The sequence below is a fragment of the Pan paniscus genome, chromosome 4 (genome assembly GCF_029289425.2).
Source record: "Pan paniscus chromosome 4, NHGRI_mPanPan1-v2.0_pri, whole genome shotgun sequence".
NCBI classification, from domain to species: Eukaryota; Metazoa; Chordata; class Mammalia; order Primates; family Hominidae; genus Pan; species Pan paniscus.
Genome location: NC_073253.2, coordinates 163104466 through 163123214, shown reverse-complemented (window position 1 = coordinate 163123214; position 18749 = coordinate 163104466). Strand labels below are relative to the sequence as shown.

General features: G+C 41.7%; 1 protein-coding gene across 11 annotated transcripts in view; it reads right to left on the bottom strand.

The window, feature by feature from the left end:
• TENM2 (teneurin transmembrane protein 2) overlaps positions 1 to 18749 on the bottom strand; it is a 3238122-nt gene that overhangs the window by 301755 nt on the left and 2917618 nt on the right. For all 11 annotated transcript variants that reach the window (XM_063604288.1, XM_063604290.1, XM_055112852.2 and 8 more), the window contains one exon: positions 10281 to 10515. In XM_063604288.1, the coding sequence (XP_063460358.1) occupies positions 10281 to 10515 (235 nt within the window). The remainder of the gene's footprint in view (positions 1 to 10280; positions 10516 to 18749) is intronic.

Here is an 18749-nt window from a genome sequence, read left to right as displayed (position 1 = left end):
TCTGTAACTTTTAGACTTCCATTACTGTATATGTTGAACTATCTTTTTGCTTATGTACCTGCCTCCTCCTTTAGGTTGGACGATCTTTAATGGGACAATACATGTTTTAATCAGTATCTTGCCAGTACCTAACATAGCTCTTGGCATACACAAGGGACTCAATAAATATTTGCTAATAAGAGACTGAACTAATAACAATGCGGTTTGGTTGTGTCCCTACCCAAATCTCATCTTGAATTGTAGTTCCCATAATTCCCATGTGTCATGGGAGGGACCCAGTGGGAGGTAGCTTAATCATGGGGGCGGTTACCCTCATACTGTTGTCGTGATAGTGAGTGAGTTCTCATGAGATCTGATGGTTTTATAAGGGGTTTTCCCCCCTTTTGCTCGGCAGTTGATGCTGCCATGTTGAAGAAGAGTGTGTTTGCTTCCCTTTCTACCATGATTGTAAGTTTCTGGAGGCCTCCCCCGTCATGCTGAACTGTGAGTCAATTAAATCTGTTTCCTTTATAAATTACTGGGTCTCGGGTATGTCTTTATTAGCAGCGTGAGAACAAACTAATACAAATAATATTTAAAACAGAATCATACATTTCATCAGTTCTATGGACTATGACTAGAATTTTCATACATGAGACTAGATGCATATTCTATGTGCTCAATTCCATGAGTGGAGTTTCAAATATTTACCAAGTTTTGCACCTTGTGCTGGATTTCTGCCAACAACTCCATCCCAAGGAGCTCTAATCCTTGGCTCTTGAACATATGGATCAAAGAATACTCAGATGTTGTCTCACTTTTTTTTTTTTCCTTTTGATGGATGTCAAGGTTTTGGCACTCCTATCTTCCCACCAATTTTTTTCTTTAATGTGCTTCTTCCAAAATTAGCATTGAGAAGTCCTAATCCTTGGAGAAAAGCCAAATATTCAAAGGATCTGAAGAAGGACTCTAGACCAGAAAGTAAATTCTGGAAGAGCTTACTTTAGGAAAGCAGGACAGTGATCTGCGTGGTTTCATTGGTCCTCTCTACCAGATATTTGTCAAGAGGACACTTTATTACAAAAAGTTATTCAAAATAAATCTAGAAAACCAACTGATTGCATCAGGAGCTGGGAGCTGGGAGATATGTTTATGTGTTTCATGTGTTCTTATCACTAAGGGAAGACTCATTGCCAAGAGCAGACACTCTGGTGGAACTGGTCCTGTAAATGTAACAACTAGGGCAATAAACCTAGATTTGTGGTTGTTCACCCATCAGACATTCCACCACCTTATTTTGGGTGTAGGAACTTCCAGTGTTTCATCCAACATGGCTCATAGTTTACTATCTTTCTGAAGCTTTAGACTTCCTGCAGTTTACTTTGTCCCTCTATCCCTAGATTCTGCATCTTTAAATGGCCATAATAAAAGTCCCTTCCTACTTCATAGGATTGTTTTCAGGCTTGAGTGAGATAATGCATGTAAAGCATTAATGTTCAGCATATATAAACTAAACAATAACAACTGATTGATAATGGTCATGGTGGTCCTCTTCTTTTTCTACAATAGCTATTACATCTCCTCTTCCCTTTCTTTCCTTCCTTTCTTCTTCTTCATCTAGTCCATTCTAAGTAGCATTTATATCCAGAAACTATTTTTCAAATAATAGTCTGTTAATGTAAAAATAGGCTGACTAATTAACAAACTCTATGGCAGTTTGTAAGTGTGGAGAGGAAAAAGACAGAAAATACCATCCAGCCTTTAAGATCACCATCAACTTTGACAATATCCTGAGTTAAGCCTGGCCAGCCAGTCAGCTTCCAGCAAAGCTGTTTATTAATGGTTTACTATATCAGGGCAGAAGTTTAAATATCTCTATTATATACAGTTTTTATTGACTTTACATATTTTAACCTTTAAAGATTAAGATTGTAGACATGGTTAAAAATAACCTATAATTCTGCTGGCTGGCAAGATGGCCGAATAGGAACAGCTCCGGTCTGCAGCTCCCAGTGAGATCAACACAGAAGCCAGGTGATTTCTGCATTTCTAACTGAAGTACTAGGCTCATCTCACTGGGACTGGTTAGACAGTGGGTACAGCCCACAGAGGGCAAGCTGAAGCAGGGCAGGGCGTCGCCTCACCCAGGAAGCACAAGGGGTCAGGGAACTCCCCCCTCTAGCCAAGGGAAGCTGTGAGGGACTGTGCTGTGAGGAATGGTGCATTCCGGCCCAGATACTATGCTTTTCCCACCGTCTTAACAACCCGCAGACCAGTAGATTCCCTTGGGTGCCTACACCACCAGGGCCCTGGGTTTCAAGCCCAAAACTGGGTGGCCGTTTGGGCAGACACTGAGTTAGCTGCAGGAGTTTTTTTATTCATACCACAGAGGTGACTGGAATGCTAGTAAGACAGAACCGTTCACTCCCCTGGAAAGGGGGCTGAAGCAAGGGAGCCAAGTGGTTTAGCTCAGCGGATCCCAACCCATAGAGCCCAGCAAGCTAAGATCCACTGGCCTGAAATTCTTGCTGCCAGCACAGCAGTCTGAAGTTGACCTGGGATGCTCCAGCTTGGTGGGAGGGAGGGGGGTCCACTATTACTGAGGCTTGAGTAAGTAGTTTTCCCCTCACAGTGTAAACAAAGCCACTGGGAAGTTCAGACTGGGCAGAGCCCACCACAGCTCAGCAAAGCTGCTGTAGCCAGACTGCCTCTCTAGATTCCTCCTTTCTGGGCAGGGTACCTTTGAAAGAAAGGCAGCAGCCCCAGTCAGAGGCTTATAGATAAAACTCCCGTCTCCCTGGGACAGAGCACCTGGGGGAAGGGGCAGCTGTGGGCACAGTTTCAGCAGACTTAAACATTCCCACCCTGCCGGCTCTGAAGAGAGCAGCGGATCTCCCAGCACAGTGCTTGAGCTCTGCTAAGGGACAGACTGCCTCCTCAAGTAGGTCCCTAACCCCCATGCCTCCTGACTGGGAGACACCTCCCAGCACGAGTTGACAGACACCTCATACAGGAGAGCTCCAGCTGGCATCTGGTGGGTACCTCTCTGGGCGAAGCTTCCAGAGGAAGGAACAGGCAGCAGTCTTTGCTGTCTGCAGCCTCCGCTGGTGATACCCAGGCAAATAGGGTGTGGAGTGGACCTCCAGCAAACTTCAGCAGACCTGCAGCTGAGGGGCCTGACTGTCAGAAGGAAAACTAACAAACAGAAAGGAATAGCATCACCATCAACAAAAAGGACGTCCACTCAGAAAATCCATCTGAAGGTCACCAACATCAAAGACCAAAGGTAGATAAATCCACACAGATGAGGAAAAAACAGCGCAAAAAGGCTGAAAATTCCAAAAACCAGAACACCTCTTCTCCTCCAAAGGATCACAAGTCCTCACCAGCAAGGGAACAAAACTCGATGAAGAATGAGTTTGATGAATTGACAAAAGTAGGTTTCAGAAGGTGGGAAATAACAAACTCCTCCAAGCTAAAGGAGCATGTTCTGACCCAATGCAAGGAAGCTAACAACCTTGAAAAAAGGCTAGAAGAATTGCTAACTAGAATAACCAGTTTAGAGAAGAACATAAGTGACCTGAGGGAGCTGAAAAACACAGCACAAGAACTTCGTGAAGCATACACAAGTATCAATAGCCAAATAGATTAAGTGGAAGAAAGGATTTCAGGGATTGAAGATCAACTTAATGAAATAAAGCATGAACACAAGATCGAGACCATCCTGGCTAACACGGTGAAACCCCATCTCTACTAAAAATACAAAAAAATTAGCTGGGTGTGGCGGTGTGTGCCTGTAGTCCCAGCTGCTGGGGAGGCTGAGTCAGGAGAATGGCGTGAACCTGGGAGGCGGAGCTTGCAGTGAGCCGAGATCGCGCTACTGCACTCCAGCCTGGGCAACAGAGCGAGACTCCGTCTCAAAAAAAGAAAACAAAAAAAAAGAATGAAAAGGAATGAACTAAGCCTCCAAGAAATATGGGACTATGTGAAAGGGCCAAACCTGCATTTGATTGGTGTACCTGAAAGTGATGGACAGAATGGAACCAAATTGGAAAACACTCTTCAGGATATTATCCAGGAGAACTTCCCCAACCTAGCAAGACAGGCCAACATTCAAGTTCAGGAAATACAGAAAACACCAAAAAGATACTCCTTGAGAAGAGCAACCCCAAGACACATAATCGTCAGATTCACCAAGGTTGAAATGAAGGAAAAAATGTTAAGGGCAGCCAGAGAGAAAGGTCAAGTTACCCACAAAAGGAAGCTCATCAGACTAACAGTGGATCTCTCTGCAGACACGCTACAAGCCAGAAGAGAGTGGGTGCCAATATTCAACATTCTTAAAGAAAAGAATTTTCAACCCAGAATTTCATATCCAGTCAAACTAAGCTTCATAAGCAAAGGGGAAATAAAATCCTTTACAGACAAGCAAATGCTGAGAGATTTTTGTCACCACCAGGCCTGCCTTACAAGAGCTCCTGAAGGAAGCACTAAACATGGAAAGGAAAAACTGGTACCAGCCACTGCAAAAACATACCAAATTGTAAAGACCATCAACCCTATGAAGAAACTACATCAACCAACGGGCAAAATAACCAGGTAGCATCATAATGACAGGATCGAATTCATACATAACAATATTAACCCTAAATGTAAAGAGGCCAGATGCCCCAATTAAAAGACACAGACTGGCAAATTGGATAAAGAGTCAAGACCCATCAGTGTGCTGTATTCAGGAGACCTATCTCACATGCAAAGACACATACAGGCTCAAAATAAAGGGACGGAGGAATGTCTACCAAGCAAATGGAAAGCAAAAAATAAAAAAGCAAAGGTTGCAATCCTAGTCTCTGATAAAACAGGCTTTAAACCAACAAAGATCAAAAAAGACAAAGAAGGCCATTACATAATGGTAAAGGGATCAAAGCAACAAGAAGAGCTAACTATCCTAAATATATATGCACCCAATACAGGAGCACCCAGATTCATAAAGCAAGTTCTTAGAGATCTACAAAGCAACTTAGACTCCCACACAATAATAATGGGTGACTTTAACACCTCACTGTCAATATTAGACAGATCAACAATCAGAAAATTAAGAAGGATATTCAGGACTTGAACTCAGCTCTGGACCAAGTGGACCTAATAGACATCTGCAGAACTCTCCACCCCAAATCAACAGAATATACATTCTTCTCAGTACCACATCACACTTATTCTAAAATTGACCACATAATTGGAAGTAAAACACTCCCCAGCAAATGCAAAAGAATGGAAATCATAACAAACAGTCTCTCAGACCACAGTGCAATCAAATTAGAACTCAGGATTAAGAAACTCACTCAAATCTGCACAACTACATGGAAACTGAACAATCTGCTCCTGAATGACCACTGGGTAAATAACAAAATTAAGGCAGAAATAAATAAGTTCTTTGAAACCAATGAGAACAAAGACACAATGTACCAGAATCTCTGGGACACAGCTAAAGCAGTGTTTAGAGGGAAATTTATAGCACTAAATGCCCATAGGAGAAAGCAGGAATGATCTAAAATCGACACCCTAACATCACAATTCAAAGAACTAGAGAAGCAAGAGCAAACAAAATCAAAAGCTAACAGAAGACAAGAAATAACGAAGATCAGAGCAGAACTGAAGGAGATAGAGACATGAAAAACCCTTCAAAAAATTAATGAATCCAGGAGCTGTGTTTTGAGAAGATTAACAAAATAGATAGACTGCTGGCCAGACTAATAAAGAAGAAAAGAGAGAAGAATCAAATAGACACAACAAAAAATCATAAAGGGGATATCACCACTGATCCCACAGAAATACAAACTACCATCAGAGAATACTATAAACATCTCTATGCAAATAAACCAGAAAATCTAGAAGAAATGGATAAATTCCTGGACACATACACCCTCTCAAGACTAAACCAGGAAGAAGTCGAATCCCTGAATAGACCAATAACAATTTCTGAAATTGAGGCAGTAATTAATAGCCTACCAACAACAACAAAAAAAGCCCAGAACCAGATGGAATCACAGTTGAATCCTACCAGAGGTACAAAAAGGAGCTGGTACCATTCCTTCTGAAACTATTCCAAACAATTGAAGAAGAGGGACTCCTCCCTAACTCATTTTATGAGGCCAGCATCATCCTGATAGCAAAACCTGGCAAAGACACAACAAAAAAAGAAAAGTTCAGGCCAATATCCCTGCTGAACATCGATGCGAAAATCCTCAATAAAATACTGGCAAACTGAAGCCAGCAGCACATCAAAAAGCTTCTCCACCATGATCAAGTCGGTTTCATCTCTGGGATGCAAGGCTGGTTCAACATACGCAAATCAATAAATGTAATTAATCACATAAACAGAACCAATGACAAAAACCACATGATTATCTCAATAGATGCAGAAAAGGCCTTCAATAAAATTTAACACCCCTTCATGCTAAAAACTCTCAATAAACTAGGTATTGATGAAACATATCTCAAAATAATAAGAGTTATTTATGACAGACCCACAGCCAATATCACACTGAATGGCCAAAAGCTGGAAGCATTCCCTTTGAAAACCGGCACAAGACAAGGATGCCCTCTCTCACCACTCCTATTCAACATAGTACTGGAAGTTCTGGCGAGGGAAATCAGGCAAGAGAAAGAAATAAAGGGTATTCAAATAGGAAGACAGGAAGTCAAATTGTTTCTGTTTGCAGATGACATGATTGTATATTTAGAAAACGCCATCATCTCCACCCAAAAATCTCCTTAAGGTGATAAGCAACTTCAAGCAAAGACTCAGGATACAAAGTCAATATGCAAAAATCACAAGCATTTTTATACACCAATAATAGACAAACAGAGAGCCAAATCATGAGTGAACTCCCATTCACAATTGCTACAAAGAGAATAAAATACCTAGGAATCCAACTTACAAGGGATGTGAAGGACCTCTTCAAGGAGGACTACAAACCACTGCTCAACGAAATGAGAGGACACAAACAAATGGAAAAACATTCCATGCTCACGGATAGGAAGAATCAATATAGTGAAAATAGCCATACTGCCCAAAGTAATTCATAGATTCAACGCTATCCCCATCAAGCTACCATTGACTTTCTTCACAGAATTAGAAAAAACTACTTAAAATTCAATATGGAACCAAAAAAGAGCCCATACAGCCAAGTGATATAGCCTAAGCAAAAAGAACAAAACCGGAGTCATCACGCTACCTGACTTCAAACTATACTACAAGGTTACAGTTACCAAAACAGCATGGTACTGGTACCAAAACAGATATATAGACCAATGGAACAGAACAGAGGCCTCAGAAATAACACCATACATCTACAACCATCTGATCTTTGACAAACCTGACGGAAACAAGCAACGGGGAAAGGATTCCCTATTTAATAAATGGTGTTGGAAAAACTGGCTAGCTATATTCAGAAAACTGAAACTGGAACACTTCCTTATGCCTTATACAAAAATTAACTCAAGATGGATTAAGGACTTAAACACAAAACCTAAAACCATAAAAACCCCAGAAGAAAACCTAGGCAATACCATTCAGGACATAGGCATGGGCAAAGACTTCATGACAGAAACACAAAAAGCAATGGCAAAGAAAGCCAAAATTGACAAATGGAATCTAATTAAACTAAAGAGCTTCCCCACAGCAAAATAAACTATAATCAGAGAGAACAGGCAACCTATAGAATGGGAGAAAATTTTTGCCATCTATCCATCTGACAAAGGGCTAATATCTAGAATCCACAAGGAACTTAAACAAATTTACAAGAAAAAAACAAACAACCCCATCAAAAATTGGGCGAAGGATATGAACAGACACTTCTCAAAAGAAGACATTCATGTGGGCAACAACCATATGAAAAAAAGCTCATTATCACTGATCATTAGAGAAATGCAAATCAAAACCACAATGAGATAACATCTCATGCCAGTTACAATGGCGATCATTGAAAGTCAGGAAACAACAGATGCTGGAGAGGATGTGGAGAAATAGGAATGCTTTTACACTGTTGGTGGGAGTGTAAATTGATTCAACCGTTGTGAAAGACAGTGTGGTGATTCCTCAAGGATCTAGAACCAGAAATACCATTTGACCCAGCAATCCCATTACTGGGTATGAACCCAAAGGATTATAAATCATTCTACTATAAAGACACATGCACACATATGCTTATTGCAGCACTATTCACAATAGCAGAGACTTGGAACCAACCCAAATGCCCATCCATGATAGACTGGATAAAGAAAATGTGTCACATATACACCATGGAATACTACGCAGCCATAAAAAAAGGATGAGTTCATGTCCTTTGCAGGGACATGAATGAAGCGGGAAACCATCATCCTCAGCAAACTAACACAGGAACAGAAAACCAAACACCACATGTTCTCACTCATAAGTGGGAGCTGAACAATAAGAACACATGGACACAGGGAGGGGAACATCACACACCGGGGCCTGTGAGGGGGCAGGGGCCTAGGGGAGGGATAGCATTAGGAGAAATACCTAATATAGATGACCGGTTGATGGGTGCAGCAAACCATCATGGCATGTTTATACCTATGTAACAAACCTGCACGTTCTGCACATGTATCGCAGAACTTAAACTATAACAAATTTTAAAAAAGCATAATACCCGATAGGTAGCTTTTCATTCCTCATTTGGAATGTTTTTAATGTTTGAACCAAACATGCATGCCAAAACTGCACCTAATAAAATTATAATTATATTCTTAATATCATTAAATACCCAATCCGTGTTTAAATTACCCCAATTGTCTTGACATATTTTTCGTGTTAGTTTGGATTAAGAGTCAAACAGATGTGGTTGTTATAACATTTACTTTGTTATGTAACCATTCTTTGTGTGAGAGCCTGTGTGTGTGTTTGTGTGTGTGTGTGAGTGAGTGTGTGTGTGCGCACACGTTAGGTATTTTTTGCGGAGGAACGTAATAATAATGCAGCACCCTTTGTATTTGGCTTAGTGCTTCATTTTGTGTCATTTTATTTATTTCTGTACCAATTCTTTTAAACTAATGTTGAGATCAAGGATATTTATTAGCTTAGGTTCATTCTTTTAGTTTCTCTTAATAAAGCAAAAATTCTTTAAAAATCCTATAATTGTCAGAAAATAAAATTAAAAGTTTGGAGTGATTATAGTGACAAAGATGTATAACATATTAATTTTCAGGATCTTATAAAAAACAAAAAAATTATAGATAAGAAACAACTCCAAATGCTACTTTCAAAATTGCTTCCAGCTGTGTGAAGAGAATTCACTGGCCATTATCAGAAACATTACAGATTATTTCTGTCTTTCCTCAAACCTAAGTTATTAAAGTTTAAAATCTATTTGGGAACTTTATGAAGGGTCAGTATGAATTAGCCCTCCTCTCGGTTCCGTCTCCATGGTTCTTCTAGACAAGGAAACAATAGCATTTGAAACACACAAACCAAGAAAGTGCCTGGGGGTAGAGCAGCAAGGCTGTTTCAGAGTCTGGCCAACCCACACAGAGCCTTCACTGTCAGTGACATTCCAGCCCCTCCATACCCTGACTGACAGGTCTTCTTTCAGATCATTAAGGTGTATATGGTTTTGGAGAACAGAATCGAAGGTGAAAAAAGGACAGAAGCAAAGGCTACACAAAACAAAGCCAGACCTGGAGATCATTTTCAAACTCTTCCCTCCTCACGTAAGTGCTGCCCCTTTTTTCTTGTTTGTTTTTATACGTTACTGTTTGCCCCACAGGCATCAAGCTGTTAGTGTGTACAGGAGGGATTAAAGTGAGACTGCATGTTGGATGAAATATAAATTTAAATTATACTTCTGTCAGTTTGGAATCAGGGATTGTTTCTCAAGGTCTCCCCAAACACTTAATTTCAAATGAGTCTTCATTTATTACTTCAAGAAAGGCCAAATGCATAATGTATCAGCAGCTTTCAGTCAATATACCCTTATAAGCATGTTTCCCATGAGCCTTCGAGTAAAAATATGTTATGCTAATTCTATTAGTTGGGTACACAAGAGCTATCTGAGAAAGTAAACAAGCTTTAAAAGGAGACACATGTGAACGAAGAAATACCTGTCAACCTACTGTCCAGGGTCAAATTACCAAGGGAACAAGGAGGTGGTAAACTTGTCTCATTATTTATACCCAGAGGGTCTCTCCGACTGGAACTCTGAGACACCCAGTGGCTCTGTGTGGTGACTCAGGGGTAAGGTGACACTGAGTGTGACTGTGAGCTGGCGATGGGGACTTACCGGGTCTCCAGTGGCACGTTGCTGTTTAGCACCCAGCTGTCCTGAAGCTGAACGGACTCTGGTGTGGTGGCCAGGTCATTGGGCGCTGGGGCCGGGGCGTGGATCTGACTCCGCCGATTGGTCAGTGAGTTCCTGTTGAGGGAGTTGGCGGACGAGTGGTGATGGGACAGCGTGTGGTTGTGAGGGGGTGGGAGAGGGGGCCTCAGAGTCGACTGGCTGTGGTGGTTCGGAGGGCCTGAAAAAAAAAGGAGAAATGACTGTTAGCGTCTGCAAATTCCAGTCTCAGGCACTCTGCAAACCTCTGGAGGAGAGTTTCAAACCAAAGTCTCTAAGCTGACAATTGCTGAAAGCTGCAAGCTAGAGCGACAGATAAGACTGCGGCAGGCATCCCAGAGTCAGTTACAAATAAATAATTGGCTTTGATTTGCATTTATCCACACGCATCAAATGAAGAATAATGAGAAACTAATTTAGCAAAACCAGGTGGATAAGGGCTGACCAGAGGAATTATTTGAAACATATTAATACTGCAATGAAAGTAACATGACATTCAAGGCTGATCGCTGTCGTAACAAGTCCCTATTCCCTTTCCAGGTAAACTAGTATACTGCACACATTCTTTTCAAAAATTTCATCTTTTGAAGATATTAAGAATATGGCACACTCTAAGTCAGGGAGTAGCACCTTTAAATACCTATGGGGACTAGGCAGGAAGGTGGAGTGGGCTAGCTAAGGACTGAGTTGAGGTGAAGAGACTAGGGGGCAGCCCTCACTCGGCACCAGGTCAATTTGGTCACGTGGGAATGAGGGAGAGAGCTCAAGGCCGCCGTAATTTCTAATTTCTCTAGAAAAGCTGGAAATCTGGACTTGTAGATAAAATTTCCTAGTTTTTAAAAATGTTGACAATTCAAAATAAGATTTATATATATGTATGTGTGTATACACACATATTTGTGTATGTATGTATGTGTGTATACACACATATTTGTGTATGTATGTGTGTATATATGTGTATATGTGTAATATACACATATATATCTATTTTAAAATGAGAGTGAACAAAACACACCTGTGAGCCCGCTCAGCTCAGCAGGTTGCTAACTTCTTTCCTCTGAGAGATGAACCCTGAGGACTCGGTCTCTGGAGAAGGTCATGGCAGATGTTTTCAAGCCATGACCCCGACTCCAAATTGCATCCTGCGTTTTTTTAAATAACAAAATCCTCTATCCTTGCAGGAAAAACAAAGGAGAGCCCTCCCTTGGAAAATATCCCCTTGTAGATATCGCTGTCTCTGACAACTCCACACAAGGTTTTCCTAGCAACCGATTCTCAATCTACAAAATGAAATATTTTAAGCATAATGAAAATGAAAGTAGTTCGCTATGCGATGAAGCCTATAATTTCGTTTTAATGGATGCTGAAACATGACTTTTAATTTGTGTCCTTTGAGAAAGTTTTATTTTTTGAAGCTTCCAGTCAGGGCTGGCAGCTCACCAGGTGACTGCTGAGCCTTGTCATTTTTGGCCCCTGCCAACTTTAAAAATCCTCAGCCCCTGCTGTCCTGGCTTTAAGAAGTTGGCTCAAGTCATTTAAACAAGCAATTTGACACAAATTTCAACTACTTGTCTCCTTATGTGGCCGGGCTACATCTCCAAAAGGTGTAATCTACATTCTGGGGTTCCTGTGCAGGCTGCAGAAACATTCTGAAGAAAAGACAACATGTCAAGAAGATACTAGGTTTGGAGAGCCTCCTGACCAACAAAAACAAGAAGGAAAAATGTGGAGGAAACAGGTTCCTTGAAGTTCACATCTCTAGGCCGAAATTATTTGGGTGATTTTTTTTTCTTTGTGATGTTTAGAAAAGGACAGTGACAACAAAAACCCAGTGGGAAATACCACTGTACAGTTATATAGATTTTAAATCATGTCCTCCAAATGAACCTGTAATTCCTATTTTACCTTATGCATCAGTGACATTTTAAATATATCTTTGGGGGAGTTTCATAGCTGTAGCAGGCTATTATATTTTCTGGCATTGTTGTCTGTCTAGTAATGTATTATTACATAGTTATTTAGCATTTGTCTGTCTCATATTAGTGGAAAGAGGTGGGAAAGGGGGGTGAAATGATGTAATAATGATCCTTCAGGGATGCTATCCAAGCCCCTCGCACATGGTTAATGAATTCTCATGCCTTTCTTTCCCCCTCTCTCAACTCCCATCCAAGTGGTGTCATTATTCCCCATTAGTTAGGTAATTACGAGACTTGCCTCAGGAAGATGGGGCGGGTCAGTGCACAAGTGAGAACCTGCCCTCCCCAGCCCTAAGTCCTAACTTTCCATCTCCCTCTGTCCTGGCCCCCCACCCTCCCCTCTCCAGACCACACACTCTTCTAAAGTACAAAGAGGCCATATAAAGGATTTAATTCCCTAAATGAGATACCAGACCCTCCTCCTTCCTGTCTATTCACTCTGAGCTAAGTTCTCCTTATCTACTCCAGCTTGTGTGGCCCTTGTGAGGTCCATCTGTGTTATGCGTGGGCAGAATTCCTGCGGTTGCTTGTGTGCTGACAATATCCAGGGCTGGTCCCCAGGGGGAAGAGAAGCACCGACCTGGGTGCTATGTGTTATGTTCCAAATAAAATGAATTGGGAGTTTTCCAGTTAACTAGAAGAGAGGTCAAGTTCTCTTTTCATTTATCCTAATGAGAAAGCCTAGAGCTTCCTGGGGGAAATGGAGAAGGAAGAGTAAGGGAAGATGGAAGAATACTTAATTCTCCGCTCACCCAGCCCTCCTATAAAGCAAGATGATATTTCATTGCAAATAGATCAAATTATTGACAGCAACAAAAACAAAAATTATCCAGCGTTCTCGGTATTGGAAGACATTCTCCTCCTAACTGTTGCTCATTTTCACCACGGCATTGATTATATTTGCTCATTTGTCTATCTATCCTGCAGTCATATTTCCCAATGAGGTGCAGGAGACAGAAGGAAAAGACAATTACAATACAGAGTGGTAAATGCGACCCCTGGGATATATACAGAGGAATGTGGGAACATCTAGGAGGGGCATTTAGCTAGAGGTTAGGAGATAAAATCTACAGAACTGGGTTCAAGAATTGAGTCTGCCACTTTCTAGTTGTGTGAACCTGGGCGTGCTACCTCATTTCTTTCATTCTCAGCTTACTCATCTGCCAACTGGTGAAAACAGCAGTAACTACCCGCTAAGGTTGCTGTGAAAGTTAGAGAGGAAGGATGAATGTAAAGTGCTAAGCATGCTGCCTGATGGTTGGCAAGTCCCCGAAAACCAAGTGTAGAGAACAGTGATGGGTTCTTTCAGGGATGAAAGGATGGATAAGACATAACTGCAGCTCTCAGGGACCCCAGATTTGAGTAGGAAAATTAAATCCAAATTTCATCTATCTAGGGCAGATGTCACAGACTGACAGCCCTCAAGCTGAATATTATCAAAAATTCAAAGTTGAGATTTTGCATAGTGTTCCAGATTTCTGATTTCTCTTGAAAGCAAAACCAAACCCAAAATATGGAGTCTGTATCCCCTCAAAACAACTGGATAGAGCTGAATGCTGTGAGGGGTGGGGTGGCTTATCTGACTTGCCATCAACCCTAGCGATCCCTGTTCTCTTAATTTAGCTGGCTGTATGTATTTATGTTACTGACGCCTAATAGTATGTTTTTGACTCCTAGTTTCACTCGGGTGCCCTGGTATTCAGTATCAGTAACGTACCTCTAGTATGAAGCACCTCTGCTACAACAAATGATCACAAGCACCTTTTTGCATTTATCACTTTTCACTACAGTCATCCAACACACTTGCTGGGTGGGAAGGTTTTCTGTTTCAAAAATGCAAACAATGCTGACAACATGCCTTCTTGCTTTCCAAAAAGCCAAAATACATGAAAAGCCCTTCTGTAAAGCAACTGATGTCTTCAACCTACTATGAAAGGGAGATGAATAACTCAGCTTGATGAAGGAACCCTCATGTCCACTGTAAGTTCCATACATTTATTGGGTTTAATTAATGTGCATATTACTAAGAGCTCTTCTATTACATAAATATGAAATTACATAATAATGCAATTTAAACATAAGAAACTATATAAGGTAAATTCTTGCACAGTATCAACCTAATCAGTATGCTATTAGTAGACAAAAGGCAACTGCCATTAAAATATTGGTGCTGACCTGACACTGCACCTGATTTACCTTCAGTCCAGAACCTGGAATTTATTTTTAGGTACTGCGTGGCTTTTAGTCCTAGGAAGAAGGAACTGTCTTATTGGCTCTTTACTAAAAACCAGGGGAGGTATAGGTAAGGTGCCTGGAAATGATAAGTGAATTTATAGAGAAGATGTTTCCTGTATGTTTAAAAATCAAGGGCTTGAATGAGCACTGCTGTCTGTCCTGCTAAAGAATGGTCTGTGCTTCTGCGCTTTTAGATTTTCTGTGGGACAGTTGTTGCCAGTTGATTTTGAGAGGGCTGCCAGTCACATAGTCTGTCCTTCCTAAATGCCTGCCGGTTGGCAGTGAAACTTGAGAAAAATGAAGCAGTGCTTCTTTGTTGAGTAACGATACCAATTCCCATAAAGTCAGATGTGGGAAGTGAAAAACCTTGGCATATCAACTTTTGTGTTGACTCCATTAGAGTTGCTCACACGGCATGGGGAAACAATCAATGCCCACGTTTTAAACAACATATAAAGGAAGAATTTCAGGGGCTCTAAGGAAGAAATTGTTAATAATCGACTATTGTTGTTGCATTCTGCCTAAATAAACAGCTGGAGGACGTGTTTAGGTTGGGTCTACTTTTGCCAAGCATCGACAAATAGATGGGGTGGGAAAGCAGAGACAAATTAAACCAGGCTTGTCTTGCGCCATAGTCTTCACCAATTTTTCCTGGTGATTAGAAATGATGATAAAATATATGAAAGAAAAAAATAAAAGTAAGGGCCTGCCTAGCTGCTAATAAATCACTCATTCCTGGGAATGGCATGCCAATGGTTGGTCTTATAAATTTTCAACTCCCTCAGACCCTCAGATGACAAATTAACCACAAACTCTTTGCCTTCTTCTCTTGAACCACCTTTTAGGGCAAGTTACATCTCAATAGCAATTTAAAGGTTCTAAAAGAGGAGATGGTGTTGGCAGAGACTTGAGAATCTCTGGTTGATGATAGCTGGCACCAGGACACCCTGTTCAAATTTGACCTTGAATTGGCCAGAGGGAATTGGGGGTGAGGATTTTCAAGAATAACAGTGTCTGGTTAGACCCAAGGAGGACAGAGTCTGTTGCAGATGTTCAGGCTAGTGGTTGGCTTGAATCCCTGCTTGGCCACTGACCAGATGTGTGGCCACTGGAAAGTGACATATTTTTCTTTCTGAGTCTGTTTGTTCACTTGTAAAATGGATATAGTAATTTTACTTCTCATACATGATTGTTAGGAGAGTCAAATGGAAATATATTTTTAAGGAGCCTAGCACAATTCATGGTACATAGCAAGCTATTAACACATATTATTATGATTATTACTATTTGATATAATTAATCATTCTGATAATAGCAATGGCAGCTATAGCAACTATGACTCTGAGGAAAATGATTAGTACCTCCTAGGGCACTGTGGGCCCCACTTTTCCAAGTTCTTTGAAATGGCAGTTCTTGGAGGGGGATATTCAATGAACATGGGGCTGCAAAATCATCAATCTCTGACCCCTCCACCTTCAAATTTGGCCAGCAGGAGGGCAGAGTGACTAAGTGACGTGGCCAGGAGCTATTAACAGATAGTCTCAAGAGTGTCTCTGTAAGAGCCCACAAAAATAAAACGGGATTCAGAACTGCTCCATTTCCATAAGCAAAACAATTGATGCTGATGATAACAAAACGATAATATTGTCCATGGCTGCCATGAGTTAAGTTCTCCCTGTGTGTCGGGTACCGTGCTAAGTGTTGTACATAAATCATTTCAATATATTCCCACTTACTCCTAGGAGACAGGTCACTTATCATGCCCATTTCACAGATCCAGTAAGTGAGGTTCAGAGAGGTTAAGTAATGCACCAGATGTCATATAGCTTAGTAAGTGGTAGAGCCGGCACATGATCCCAGGTCTCTTCCCCTCCCAGCTGTATGCAAAGGAACCCAAAGCCAGAACACAGGCACACAGGGAGGAAACAGGTCCCCTGCCCTGGCTGATATATGCCTAGCAAATACAGAGGAAAACAGCCTTGACTCATTTCTTTGCACATTTGCTTAAATGGCAGAATCCAATCTTGTGAGAAACTGGAGGGAATCGCCCACCTCAAAGCTCTGCACCACCTCACGGATGCTGCTTGAATCAGGAGAAATAGGCCAGAACAGCCAAACTGCAGTGCAATCTCTTTTCTACGCCTTCCCAAAGGCCCTCCCCAAACTTCCTTCACTGTGCTGCATCCCTGGCTCCCCTAACCAGCGGCGTGAGGGGCAGCATGAGGAATGAGCAGCAATTAGGCCTGTCAGGGGCAGAACCAAGGGCACACTCCATCCCAGCTTGTCCTGTCCTGCTCTGACCGGAGGTACTTTGCCAAGAGCCCAGGGATGGAAGGAATAGGTCCAAATCCAGCCTCCTCCCATATTTGAAGAGATTTCCTTATTTGTCTCTAAGTACCGGGCATGTGGGACAATGACTTTGCTTCCTCCTTCTGTCTTAACACCTACAGAATGACTTATCTCCTAAAGAATGGACTTGCATTTTTTGTTATTGACACACATATGGTACGGCTGGCTTCACAGGGCAGGTGGCCTGTCTGCAGTCTTTCTTGGATCTGGTCACTGCTGTCGCAAGCTGCAGCTGCAGCCTTTCCACATTTCAGAGTGGAGGAGAAACAAGAAGGGGGATGAAGGAGTGAGTCAAGTTGTAGCCTCCTCCTCATCTCCCCAGCCGCTGGCTCCAGCTCTAGCCAGTGCCTCTGGCCTGGGTTGCACAGTCCTGTATCAGGGGGCTGTCCTTGAAGGAGGCACCCCGCTCAGCCTGAACAGAGGGCAGAGAAAGAAAGGGCTGTGCTTGCCTGTAAGGAATGATTTATAGCTCTCTTTCTTACACAAAATATATGACCTCAGAGAAAAACATTCCAAATGCATTCGCAATGACGCACAGATCAACATTGCATAGCGGAACACGGGAATTACAGTCACAAGGAGCAATCATTTGCAGGCTCAGAATTCAAAGTTTTCCTCAGCTCTGCCTACGTTCGTAAAGGACTAGGGTCGGCAGGGACATCTTAGATCACCTAAGTCCAACAGCTCTCATTTAGTAAGCACCAACTGTGTGACAAGCACTCTACATATTTCATCTTATTTAAAACTTACAATAACCTTTAAAGCACTTTAAAGAAGATATTGCTATGAGGAGACTGAGGTGCGGGGAGGTTAAGTAACATAATTCTCTCTCCTTAAATTTTGTATTTAACTGTAACGTATCTGTGCCCCCCCCCCCCCGCCCCGGGTGCTTGATTTGCCCACTGCTTACATTTCTTTTGTAACGCTCAGCACATGGTTTTATATTATTTTTGGACTCTCCTGTGCTCTCCACTAGATCATGAGTGCCTCCATTAAAAACAGTCTGTCTCACTCGTCTGTATATCCCAGCATAAGGCAACAGTGCCTGGTATAAAACTAGTGGTGATGAATGAATGAATGAATGAATGAATGAACAAATCATGTCCCTGGGAGTTATATTTAGAGTCTCAGAGGACAGGGATCAGAGTAGATTTCTGCCTCTATCCCTAGAGCATTCTAGTTGATTGCTGGAATCAATGATGCCCTTCCACTTAATTCCCTCATTTCTGTTACCTCTAGGGCTCCTTTAACAGGGAGATGGCTAGACACAGAGGGAAGGTGACTTCAAACTCCTCCGTCTTTGTTTGTTTTTTGGTTGTTTTTCCTGGCACTTACTGCCTGATCACCTCTTCTGCTTTTTTAAGAGAACAGTTTTACTGAGATATCATACAATTCAGCTTTTAAAAGTATACATTTCGGTGTTTCTTTAGTATATTCACCAAGATATGCAACCATCACCACTATCTAATTTTAGAACATTTTCGTCACCCTCAAAAGATACAACATACCCATCAGCAGTCACGGCCCAGTCCCTTCCTCCCTCCCATAGCCTCTGGCAAATGTTAATCTACTTTCTGTTCCTATGGATTTGCCAATCCTGGACATTTCATGGAAATGGCAATTTCCTCTGTTTATTATAACCACAACATCTGTCTGTTGCAGAGCTCCATCAGAGCCAGTCAAAGTTCAATCTCAAACGGGGCATACTGTCTAGCACTTAAAAAGATCTTCCCCTGGCAACCTGAAGCTGGTCCCCTGCAGGCCTTTTTTTTTTTTTTTTTGGCTGAGACCCTGCAGCTTTTGATATTTTTCAGATGGAGATTGTAAGGTGATGGCATTTGAGAACCAGTTGCAC